The 13185-nt window shown below is 42.9% G+C and overlaps 1 protein-coding gene across 3 annotated transcripts; it reads left to right on the plus strand.

The window, feature by feature from the left end:
• The first annotated feature begins 467 nt into the window (after positions 1 to 467).
• On the plus strand, positions 468 to 5430 carry LOC101784513 (GDT1-like protein 2, chloroplastic). 3 transcript variants are annotated; one of them, XM_004975139.3, is made up of 10 exons: positions 468 to 744; positions 1262 to 1421; positions 1509 to 1692; positions 2213 to 2260; positions 3244 to 3340; positions 3530 to 3690; positions 3919 to 3984; positions 4097 to 4147; positions 4238 to 4342; positions 5105 to 5430. In XM_004975139.3, the coding sequence occupies exons 1-10, from the start codon at positions 612 to 614 to the stop codon at positions 5168 to 5170; spliced, it is 1071 nt and encodes a 356-aa protein (XP_004975196.1). In that variant the 5' UTR covers positions 468 to 611; the 3' UTR covers positions 5171 to 5430. The 3 variants fall into 3 exon arrangements, with proteins under 3 accessions (XP_004975196.1, XP_004975197.1, XP_022684352.1); XM_004975140.2 differs by having other exon boundaries at positions 469 to 744; positions 1265 to 1421; XM_022828617.1 differs by having other exon boundaries at positions 614 to 739; positions 1265 to 1421.
• Positions 5431 to 13185: the final 7755 nt, after the last annotated feature.

Genomic DNA, 13185 nt, shown 5'->3' on the forward strand with positions numbered 1-13185 from the left:
GAGACGGGAGGGGATGAGTGCAGGACCCCAGTTGTGGCGCAAATGGGAGGGCAAGCGGTAACCCTAGCGGCCACCTGCATCAAGGAGTTGCACAAGTCGGGCCACCAAATATGCACAAGTCGGGCCTGGCTGGTTGGAAACGGCCGAATCGGCCGTATTAGCTGGGCCTGGCTATGCCCCCTCGGGTGGCTTGGGCTGGGCTGGCTAAGTCCTCTTGTCAGGCAACCAAACTAGTGCATCTTGCATTGGGCTGGCCTGGTTAGGGGGATAGCCACCCAACCAAACACATTCATAGATTCCTCGGTGAAAAATGTCAAGGTAGAATTTTGGACCCCAACCAAGCCTCCCCTCCTGGGCCCGGCCCAGTTTGCAAATTAGAGCCCAGCTGGACCTTCTCGTCGCGTGTCGACGAGGAAGCCGCACGAAACAGGAGAAGGAGAAGGGAAAAAACAAAAGAGAGAGAAGAAGAAGAGTGGAGGAAGGTGGGCTGCTATCCTCACTTGAGAGTTGAGACCTTCAGTGCTCTCTCCGCTCCTCTCTCTCCTCCCATCCCACCCAGCTCCGGCCACGCCGGCCGACAGCAGCCCAGCGGCGCCAAAGCGTATACGGGGATGGTAGTGGCGGCTACTGCCGCGCGGTGGCCCGGCGGAGGCACGGCCGCCCGAGCGCTCCCGCCGGCGGCGAAGGGTCCCTGCCGGGTCGCCGCCGAGCCCGAGCAGAAGAAGGCGGCCACGGCCAGGTTTGGTACGCGCCTTTGGAGACTAAAATTAGCTATTGCGACCTTTCTTTATGTCTCAGTTTGGCCCATTTGACCTCCAGTCTAGATCAGCGGCTTCCGTCGTGGTTGTGATAGGTTCATCCGTTCGTGTCTCTTGGCCTCCATTTTGGCCTGATACGACCTTAAGTCTAGATCAACCATTCAAATTGCATCCGGACGGACCAATTAGAGTCGGAACTTGTAATATTGAAGTGAAATTTCGCGGTATATAGCTCGCGGATTAGGAACATCATGGCAGCGTTATATGGATATTGAGTGCTAGTGTTGCAGATTCTTTAGTTGTAGCAATGCATTGTTCCATCCTACTTGAACGCTAGTACAACCTTTACAAGAGTTTTGACAAAATGAATCCGGCAAATTTCACTAGTTTTGACAAAATGAATCCGAGAAATTGACACAAAGGCTTCCTTTGTTTTTTAGGTATCTTATTCGATCTTGGCTACGCATTGACATATGATTTTGATTAATTATTTTTATTTTTAGCAGTAAAATATAGGTTGTTGTCATGGATGAAACCAATGAGACATGACGTTAGGGTGCAAATGTCCAATGTAAATGTTGGTGCTGGGGCCTATGAAGGAGATGGAGCAACTAACCATGGAGAACATATGGATAATTCTGCTACCAAAGATTCCAACAAACCGTGAGTACTAATCCTCCCCTTCTTTTCTCATGATTGTCATGCCAGCGTCTTGTACACTGAACTTCTATCCTTGACAATGCATCACAGAACAAAACCACTTTCAGGATCTAGTTACCTGCAATCTATTGGTGCCGTGCTACTTCTCTGCGCCCTGGCAGCTGGTTTTTTTGTATTATTTAAAGGACAACCATCTGCAGTTGTATCTATGCTGGCAAGATCAGGTTTCACGGCAGCTTTTGCACTGATTTTTGTATCTGAGATTGGAGATAAGGTATATAATTCATTTCAAATGACCTTTTTTTTCTCTCATCTTGAACTTCCAGATACACTGCAATATGTCTCTTCACCTTCTTTACAGTAACATAAGACATATTGCACCATTTCCTAAAACTTCTTTGTAGTGTAATTGAAATATTCACAACATACTTTGAGTTTCTAACTTTACATTAACTTAGCAGTATGCAGCTTCATCTAGAGTTGTGATCATAATTCATAACTTATACTTTGAGAATTGAAGACTTCATTTTTCAACTCAATAAGATGGATTTGCATTACCTCAGCAGTGAATCACTTACTATAATGTAGTTTCGGCCTTACATGTACTGGAATTCTTATTTTGTCTCTTTATTGCTGTCAGTTCTAGCTATATGTTGTTCAGTTGTTCTGCAATGCTTTCTTTTGTAAGCTCAACAGATATCATATGTTTCATTTTCTTCAATTTGAAGATCATGTTATAAGTTTAAATAAGTAGATCAAGGAATTTGATTGGATTGACATTTCTATCATTGCAGACATTTTTCATTGCTGCACTACTCGCAATGCAATATCAAAAGGCATTGGTAAGTTTTGAACCTGCAAATCTAATATTTGTCTCACTTTATTGCCTAACTATTTGATTTCCCTCTTTGCTTATCTCTAGATATCACGTTTCTGTGATCTGATCCTTGATATAGAAACATGTATATATCTCATTCCAAAGTGCCTGCCATTTAATAATAAAATCCCAGAAATAAGCAGTGGGTCTTGCATATATGCCACCTTTCCATTTTATATACATGTAGGCAGAACAGTGTCTGATCCCTTTATTGGAATCTTTTGGTGGACTAATGCCCAGAACTATGGTAAGATTAGCAGGGTAACTATTTGATCAGTTGAGCAGAGATCTCCTTGTAAATGAAAAACACATCCTACATCCTTCCAGAATCCAAAGAGCCAAAAGGACTAGTTTCAACTAAAATTCAGGCATTGTCAACTCAAACCATTCCATTTGCCTGCACTAGAAGGAAAAAGAACTAAGTGATCTTGACATACTGTGAATGGTGTTGCAATCCTGTTACATGTGACATCACTCTCACGTTTGGTGTGTACCACTGGCCACTGGCTAGGGTGTAGATTCTAGCACCATTGTGTAGCATGGCTTGTGCCTAAACATGGTCAGTGATGGCGTGGAGCAGCCTGAGATCAGGTGGAAGTAGTCAGTTGGCAAGGAATGTAGGTGCAACAGGGCGCCAGTACAAATGAATTTATGTGGTCTGGAATTTTGCAATGCATATTAGCTTTTGAGTTGAAGCCGTTGCTGGACTTATGATAAACAGACATCTTTTTCGTAACTTAGTGCTACAAAATTCTTACTGGTTTCATGATAAACAGACATCTTTTGAGAGCGATGTTTTGTAATAGTGGTTTCATAATTTCAGTTGTTCAGTGGAATTTTGTTTAGCATGGTTCTGGAGTAATGTGTATTCAAATATTCTCCTATAGATCATATTGACTTGTCTTTTTTAGCAAAGCATTTGTATCTTTCTGTGAATTTTATGAGCAGGTTTTGCTTGGGTCAATGGCTGCTCTTTCCCTGATGACTATTGTGAGTGTTATAATTGGACGGGTTTTCCAGTCTGTACCAGCACAGTTTCAAACAAGTTAGTACAGTGACTTCTTTAGTAAACAATCCATTATGTTTTGGAAAGAAGCACTCATGCTTTTTATGGTACTATATGTATTGTAATTTGTGATGTAGGATTTGTCATTCTTTCTCCAATTTTATTTTGTGTGGTATGTTTATCTCATTGTGCTTAGAACATAATTGTGAAACAATTATTTTCCTTCAGCGTTACCCATAGGAGAGTATGCTGCAGTTGCTCTGCTGGCTTTCTTTGGTTTTAAGTCAATAAAAGATGCATTGGCGCTTCCTGATAGTTCCAGTGGGAACCTTGAGGGAAACTCTGAGAGTGGGGAACTGGCCGAGGCTGAGGAGCTTGTCAAGGAAAAGGTTGTGCTTCTCCATACTATTGTTTCTGTTCAGAATTCTTGTCAAAAACTACAATTCTTTGCTTTTTATGTTTTTTTACCTGAAAGCCAGTGCAAATTTGCACTTTGCAGTGGCATACGATGATTTTGAGATTTTGTTGAATTGTGTTCCTGACAAAATTGAAGTACTGAAAGAAAGTTTCCAGCCTTTTCTTTGGCCTTTACTGAAAGTTTTTCTACTTTAATACAGGTTTCTAAGAAGCTGATCAGTCCTCTTGAGGTCGTTTGGAAGTCCTTCAGTCTTGTTTTCTTTGCAGTAAGTGGTTTCTCATCGACTCTGAAATTGTTTATCACAGATATTTGGGAGGTTGGTCCTTAGATCTTGTGAAACAACCGTCTCATTGACCCCAAATGTTCTGCACCTGTAGGAGTGGGGAGATCGCTCTATGCTAGCTACAATTGCTTTGGGTGCTGCACAGGTCTGTTTCAGAGTTGTGTCTACAGTATTCACTTGTAAATTATTTGGTTTATCTGGTGTAAGCATTGATCAAGATGTCTTCCTTTTGTAGTCTCCTTTGGGCGTTGCTAGTGGAGCCATAGCAGGACACTTGATTGCAACTGTCTTTGCTATTCTTGGGGGAGCATTCCTAGCCAAATACCTATCCGAGAAGCTGGTAAGACAGCTAAAAGTTTGGTCATAAATGATCTTTTTAACTATCTGTAATTTGTCAGCATGTATGTAAAACCCACATTGCTCATAACTCAAACAGCAACAATAATAAAGCCTCTAGGCCCAAGTAATTTGGGGTAGGCATTCGCATGAATTCAAAGTGCATTATAAGTTGCAGGCCTACATAAATATTAAATTAAAAACATAGAAACTTGAAATTATTGTGGGAGAAAATTTGTCGCACAGATTTAATATGAACAATAGTTTTAGCTTTATTCCTCTCTTAATGAAATGACACGCAGCTCTCCTATGTCGTTCGAGAAAAAAAACAATAGTTTTAGCTCGTAGTGTTTTTTATGTGTGGACATGAGGCTATCTATGAAAGAAGCAGCTGGAGTAAAATTTGTGTGTATGTGTGGCCATTATGCTCCAGATCTGCCAAACTGATTACTTAAGCAATACAAAGAACAGATTGGGTTTTAAAGCAGCAGTTACTTGGGGCCTGTTTGAAAGAGCTGCAGGCTCCAGCTTATGGATTCTTGCATTAGCATGTTAGAGGGGGGGAAATGAATTCTTGCACTAGAGCTTATGAGTTATTTAAGAATTCTTGGACCTAAGAGCTCTCTCAGAGTTGGATATGCTTATTTTGGTCACTTATTCTGCTCTAACTATGTATGATTTACCTGATTGTTATTAGCTTGTTCTGTGTATCCTTTTGGGAGTTCGATAAAAGATTATGACCTGTGAAAATACTTTTTTTTTTCAGGTTGGCTTGCTAGGAGGAGTATTATTTTTGCTCTTTGCTGCAGCAACGCTCTTCGGGGTATTCTAACCTATCCGAAGAGTCTGGCTAGGGAAAAGATTTTGCGGTTCCAATTTGGTGTTGTATTTTGAAGATGAGGGGGAAAACCAAGTAGGCTTGCTGGCACATGTATGTAGATAGGCATTATCCTTTCCATAAGATTATTTTTACGTGCATACATTTCTATCACACTGGAAACGGAACCATCATATATAGACAGTTGACACATCTTACCATTTGATAATTTAATTACATTTGTTTAATGGGAAATTATTATTTTGGTCCTTGAATCTAGTGTTAAGTTTTGTCAGCCATGTACTTATCTTTCTTCATGTGAGAGGATGACAAAAGGAAATCCCAGAAGGAACTTTGTTAAAGAAAAACTCTCGGTTACCAAAAAAGAAATTTAGGAAATTTGCAAGCTAGCAAAAAGGAAATTTGCAAGCTCACTTGTGTTCAAAGTTTGCTAATTACACATTTCTCCTCTTGATGCACGACCCCGCAAAAACTACAAAAAATAGTACTTGAAAAAATAAACAAAAATATAGATGGATAGAGAATGCTATTATTCATGTTCATGTTAAGTTTGAGGTTGAACAAAATTTTGTGTAAGACAAACAAAAAACTGAAATCAGTTTGTCTTATGTATTTAGAAACAAATGACTATCTTCCCTTATCGGTTTTTTGAGTGGTTGAAAATCAATATGTCACGAAAAGTTTAGTCCGTCCTATTTACTTTTCCGACAATGGATCGTACGTCTGTACCTTGCCAAGAATTGCTATTTCTGATCATTGTGCCAATAATATATTGTCACTTTGCCAATCGAATTGCATGATTTTATTTTGTTGTTTCCAAGAATTCAAAGCTTTTCCTACGAAGAATAATTAGATCATTTATCTTTGCTATGTTGTTCTCCTACTCACATAGCTCGAGAGGCCAAGATGGATCGAATTTTATTTTATATTTCATTTAATGTGATTTTAGTTGGAATAGTGCATCGGTTTTTTTAAGGTTGAAAATCAATATGAGATGAACATTAACAAATAATGTAATCATATTTGGCTCTCTCTCAAAACTAAAGAAATCCTTGCTCACCTTGCTAAAATTCAAACCATTTTTCCACAAAGGATCGAATATTTTGGTCCGTCCTATTCACTTTTTCTATAACAGGTCATACGTTTATACATATTTTTCTATACATATTTTTCTCAAAAATTATAAATTATAACGAATTCTAGTTTGTACATGAGGATTAATGTGGCAATTGTTCACGTTCCAGTGTCGTGTAATGTCACATCCAGCATGTCCACGCAGCTGGTCGTCCTTGGTTCTCATGTAGGCATGGTTACTTAAAACCAATTTATGCTATTCCCTCATTTAATTCCTAATGGGTCGTTCTCCTACTCGCATGTCCCTATAAACCAAGATGGATCGAATTTTATGTTTCATTTAATAGGAATGTAGTTGGAATAATGCATCCGTTTTTTGAGAGGTTGAAAATCAATATGAGACGATTATTAACAAATACTAATGTGATCCTATTTGGTTATCTCTCAAAAGCAAGGAAATCCTAGGTCACTTTACCAAAATTTAGAATAAACATCTTTTTCCCAATAAAGGATCGCAAATGTTAGTCCGGCCTATTCAATTTTCTGAGAATGGATCATACATCTGATTGATGCTAATATAATGCATAAGAAGAACATACAAATCTTTCATGCATGGATTCAAAAGAATTAAGGTAGCATAAAAGTTCACATAACATCTTCATGATTTATCTTGCAGTGAGATCACTAACAGAAAAGGATTAAGATTGCATATTCTCCTTCCAAGATAATTCCATTGTGTCGAGGTAGCGTTGGACGTCGGTCCTTAGCACCTCCAATGCACTGACGAACACTGGCAACTCCTCCGCCCCGAGAGCTTCCATGTCCACCTCCCACCAGTTCTGTTTTCCCACGCTTGTCTGAGCTGCCAAGATCTTCGACCATGCAGCAGCCTGATGCGCCTTTTCCGCCTCAGGCAGGAAAGCGGTCTCCGCCGCCTCCCGCTTCATTCAGTCAACCCTGGCGGCGGCCTCCCCTACCATTTCAGAACAAGCTGGAGATGGTGAGCTATGGATCTCAGGGGGGTAGGTGTAGAGGATGGAGTCGATGGTGGGTGCTCCGTAGGCTTTGGGCTCGCTGGTGGGGGAGAACGCGACGATGGCGACGTGGGCGCCGAACTCCTGGGAGAGGTCTTTTGCCATGGAGAAGAGTGTGTTGGTGCACTCTGAGAAGCTTGTCTGGCTCTGAGCCATGCTGGTGGATTTAGGCATGAGGACGAGCAGCTCGTCGGGCGGCGGTGGAGATTGGAAAAGATGCGGGGAAGAGAGAAGAGGCAGCGAACAACAGGGGATTTCTTTTGTGCCTTAAATAGGGAGCAGAGTATAGAGGACTATCAGCTTATATAAGAACATACACAACCATAAGTTCCTCTATTCTGAAATAGTAATGAACCATGACTGTTCTTATTAGATCGCATTCTTAAGTACACATACATGATACATCCCCACAGATCCATACTCGTATAGTGGCATAGGCGCGCGCGCACACATAACAATGAAACCATACAAATTTTAAATACTAAACTGGTGCACTGTCACCAAGCACCCATAGACTAAAACCACTGATCCAGACGATACAGATAAAGTCATCTCTGTTACACGAAAGTGTCACAACACACATATGCAATGCATCGAACATGGACATGGCAATGAGGAGACAACGGACATGGTCATGGAGATAGATATGGTATAAGCTTATTCCGGCATACCCGCGGCAGCACAGAATGCAACAAAATGAGGGTCGTGCGGAGATAGTCCTCCAATGCACGATGCCTAGCCCTCGAGTCCAGGGTAACACGACCCGAGCGACCAATGCCAGAAGCATGCTGTAGGATGTCACGAATACGCCACGTCTGGTGGGCAAGAAAGCAGTAAGGGCACACAAAGCGACCATTGCGAAGCACACAAGTGTAATCGTGGTCCTACAGCTAAGCGAACTCAGATTTCTTTAGCTCCTCTGTTTCATCCTCGTCCACTTCTTCCATGTCGTACAGATCATATGGATCAACAAAGTCTGGCTGCTACGGAGGTGGCACATCATTGAAGTTGCCTGCTCCATTCGCGTGACCAGCCATCCTCCTACACACACTTACCAACAGAACTAAAAATGATAAGCAATGACTACAAGCAATGATGGTAACCTATAAACAAGATGCGGAAGCTATGAGCTCACCTCTCACAGGGCGCAGAACCAAGTAGGTCGCCTAGCACAACTACTAACATGCGTGTAAGATGAAGAGCCAATGAGCAAAGACCTTGGGGGCACGCCTTTTTATTGAAGCACCATGACCGATCAACATGCAGTGCACCTTTTCCCAGCTCACGCCTCACGGAATTACAGTAGTCATGAAAATACGTGGGATGCTCAGAATACGCAGGCCTACACTGATCAGGAATCCTACCACAAGTATAGGGTAGAATATGCATGCTTTCGTTCACGGGTAGGCATGCGAAATATTCGGCAGGTACACAAGTGCACCTTGGTCAGGATAAAAAGAAGGAAAATCCCGATATCCACATGAGTTAATAAAAACAGACGTGTAGGCATTATAGTTGGAGAAAGCAGCTGTTCCCCTTTGTGGTCAACGACTGGAAACACACCCAAGTTCACTGAAGCGTGGGCCTATTCCAGATATTTGTCTCCCGCCTATGTTGTATGCAAGATGAAACGCACCCAACTTTGCTGACAAATGGGTCCAATAAGAGCGCATAATCTTGTCAGTGATCCCGCAGCAAGTGCAGCTTACCAAATTTTCATTTTGTGCCCAAGAACTTGAAAGAGAGATCTTCAAATTCCGTATTCCCTCGCCTCCCCCCAAATAAAAACATGGCTACCGTAGTGCCCCTCCAAACTCCCACCTTGTATTTCCAAAATTAGCACTCTCCTCTCTGCTGGTTGTAAAGTCCAACTAGATCTACGGTGGCGAATGACCTCGGCGGTCGCGGGGTAACTCAGTGGCGGCAGCAAGCTCCACAGGCGGCGGGCATCAATGTGTGGCATGGTCGGCGACACTCTTGGAGGAACATCTCAGTGTCCCTGCAGCAGCTGCGCCCATGCTTGCACGACTGAGCAGTTGAGTGAGGATGTCCCGCAAGCACCGGCTGCCCCGTCCAACCATGCGCCACTGCATCTTTGAGCTCCACAAGTGAAAATCTCATTTCTTTTCTCTGTAGTCTCCTCTAATTTTCCGGATCTACATCTATTTTACCAGAGAGCACTTTGCTCAAGTTTATTTCTGTCTGGAGCGGTGCCTAGTTACGCCTAGATGTGGCCACGGCCCCTATGCTGCTGGAGTATTTCTTTAGCGAAAAGTAAATTTCTCGATGTATTGTGTCAGATTTGAGATCTTTCTCTTACCTTGGCCGCTCTAGATCTATCTACAAGGCCGGCATATGCATTTCTATGGTCATGGTACATTCTGTTCCTTATATCTAAAACAACTAACCAAATACTTGTTATGTAGGGCCTAGTACTACATTCCTGATAGAGTCGGAGTGCCCGATCTTTCGGTGAGTGGAGATAAATTCGACTTGGTGGAAGTAGACCCTCACGATCCGACTACGACGAGCGAACCCGAAGCGCCAATGCAATCGCTGAACCAACTTCCTGTGGTTACCAACCTTGCTGGCGCAAGATCAGCCTGATCACGAAGATCAATTCCTGTCCGCAATCGAAGAACGGACAAGAAAGAGAGGCGAGCAATCTAAATATCACTCGAAGGTGGAGTTCTGAATCACACAAGGACAGCGCGTATTTGCGCGTGTTCGAGAGTAGCTAAAGCTAGATGTAAAACAAAACTCGAGTCATAAACAAAAAGGACTCCGACTAAATAAAGGGGGCGCAGCCCCTGGAGTCCGGAGGGGTCACGCGCGCCCAACCCTAGGCGCCCCACCTGGGCTGCCCTGTTGGGCCATCTTCTTATTCCGATGGGCCTTCGTTCCTTAACACCATGATGAAGTTTAATTCTCTCACACGGGCCCGAGTGATTGGCCCAACTGGATGATCAACTGTAGGCGCCTGAGGTGGAGGAGCAACTGGAGGCGCCTGAGGTGCTGCTGGTGTAGATGTACTCGTGGTGTCCTCATCATCCTCCCTTTCGTGAACTGAAGTCGTCCTCGACGGCAACTCCTCATCTTCGCCCACATACGGTTTCAAATCTGCAACATTAAAACTCGTGGAAACACCAAACTCTGCAGGCAGGTCAAGGATATAAGCATTATCATTAATCTTGGTTAGCACTTTAAAAGGACCAGCAGCACGTGGCATCAATTTAGAACGACGTAAAGTAGGAAAACGATCCTTTCTCAAATGCAACCAAACCAGATCACCCGGTGCAAAAGTAACATGTTTTCTCCCTTTACTACCCGCAACCTGATATTTAGCATTACAGCAGCAATGTTTTGTTGAGTTTGCTCATGCAAGCTAATCATTTGATCAACATGTGCAGCGGCATCTATGTGTGGGGCATCCTCGGCATCAAGTGCAAACAAATCAATAGGCGCCCGAGGAATATAACCATAAACAACCTGAAAAGGAGACATCTTTGTAGAAGAATGCGTTGCATGATTATAAGCAAACTCAACATGAGGCAAGCAATCTTCCCAACGTTTCATGTGTGTATCTAAAATAGCCCTAAGCATAGTGGACAAGGTTCGATTAACCACCTCAGTTTGTCCATCAGTCTGAGGGTGACAAGTGGTGCTAAACAGCATTTTAGTTCCCATTTTATTCCACAGTGATCTCCAAAAATGACTGAGAAACTTAGCATCACGATCAGAGACTATTGTATTTGGAATACCATGCAAACGAATAATCTCGCGAAAGAACAATTCAACAACATTGCTAGCATCATCAGTCTTATGACAAGGTATAAAATGAGCCATTTTGGAGAAACGATCAACAACCACAAAAATACTGTCCCTCCCCTTCTTAGTTCTAGGCAATCCCAAAACAATGTCCATAGAAATATCAAGCCAAGGGGAAGTAGGAACAGGCAAAGGCATGTACAAACCATGGTTGTTCAATCGTGACTTAGCTTTCTGGCAAGTAGTGCAGCATGCAACAAGGCGCTCAACATCAGCACGCATCCGGGGCCAAAAGAAGTGGGCAGCCAGCACTTCATGCGTCTTGTAGACGCCAAAGTGCCCCATGAGACTGCCTCCATGTGCTTCCTGTAACAACAAACGACGAACCGAGCTAGCTGGAACACACAACTTGTTAGCGCGAAACAGGAACCCGTCCTGTATGTGAAATTTGCCCCATGGTTTGCCATGAATAGAGTGGGCGAAAGCATCTTTAAAATCAGCATCATCCACATATTGATCCTTCACAGTTTGCAAGCCAAAGATTTTAAAATCTAACTGTGACAGCATGGTATAGCGACGAGACAAAGCATCAGCAATGACATTTTCCTTCCCGCTCTTGTGTTTAATAATGTAAGGGAAAGACTCAATGAATTCTACCCATTTAGCATCACGACGGTTCAGGTTTGTTTGGGTACGAATATGTTTTAAAGCCTCATGATCAGAATGAATTATAAACTCGCGATGCCAAAGGTAGTGCTGCAAAGTATGCAAAGTGCGCACTAAAGCATAAAGCTCCTTATCATAAGTAGAATAATTCAAGCTAGCACCACTTAATTTCTCGCTAAAGTAAGCAACCAGTTTTCCTTCTTGTAACAAAATAGCACCTAGCCCAATACCGCTAGCATCGCATTCAAGCTCAAACACTTTAGTAAAATCAGGCAACTGCAAGAAAGGAGCATTGGTTAACTTATCTTTCAAGGTGCTGAACGCAACCCCTTGCGAATCACTCCAAGCAAAGGGAACATCCTTCTTTGTAAGCTCATGTAGAGGCGCTGCAATGGAGCTAAAATCACGAACAAACCGGCGATAGAAACCTGCAAGGCCAAGAAAGCTGCGAATTTGTGTGACCGTCGTCGGTGTAGGCCACTCCCGAATGGCATCAATCTTGCTGCTATCCACCTCAATGCCCTGTGGAGTAACAACATAGCTAAGAAACGAGACACGTTGTGTGCAAAACATGCATTTTTCGAGGTTAGCAAATAAATGGGCCGCACGCAACGCATCAAAACAACACGCAAATGTTCTAAATGCTCTTCCATAGACTTGCTGTAAATGAGGATATCATCAAAATAGACAACTACAAACAATCCTATGAAGGGCCTCAGAACTTCATTCATCAAACGCATAAATGTGCTGGGAGCATTTGTCAAACCAAACGGCATAACCAACCATTCATATAACCCAAATTTCGTTTTAAAAGCCGTTTTCCATTCATCACCTAATTTCATGCGAATCTGATAGTAGCCACTACGCAAATCAATCTTAGTGAAAATAATGGCACCACTAAGCTCATCTAGCATATCATCAAGGCGTGGTATAGGGTATCTGTAGCGAATGGTAATGTTATTAATAGCACGACAGTCTACACACATACGCCATGAGCCATCTTTCTTTGGAACAAGTAACACGGGAACGGAGCAAGGGCTAAGAGACTCACGAATATAACCCTTGTCAAGCAACGCCTGTACCTGGCGCTGGATTTCCTTCGTCTCATCCGGATTTGTACGGTACGGTGCGCGGTTCGGAAGCTGTGCGCCGGGAATGAGGTCGATCTGGTGCTCAATGCCACGAAGTGGTGGGAGTCCCGGTGGCAAATCTTTTGGAAAGACATCAGCGTACTCCTGCAAAATGTTAGCAACCGCAGGGGGAATATCCAAAGATGGTGCACCATCAAGTGAAACGAGCACACTAGAGCATATAAGGGCATAGCATGGCAAAGGAGCATCGCGTAACTCATCAAAATCAGCACGTGTGGCAAGCAAAACAGGAGCATTCAACTTGATTTCAGAATTAACAGATGGCGACGCGTCAAGTTGTTTAGCAGTTTTAGCAGCTCTAGCAAGATCATCTTTA

This window comes from Setaria italica, chromosome VII (assembly GCF_000263155.2).
Source record: "Setaria italica strain Yugu1 chromosome VII, Setaria_italica_v2.0, whole genome shotgun sequence".
Lineage (NCBI taxonomy): Eukaryota > Viridiplantae > Streptophyta > Magnoliopsida > Poales > Poaceae > Setaria > Setaria italica.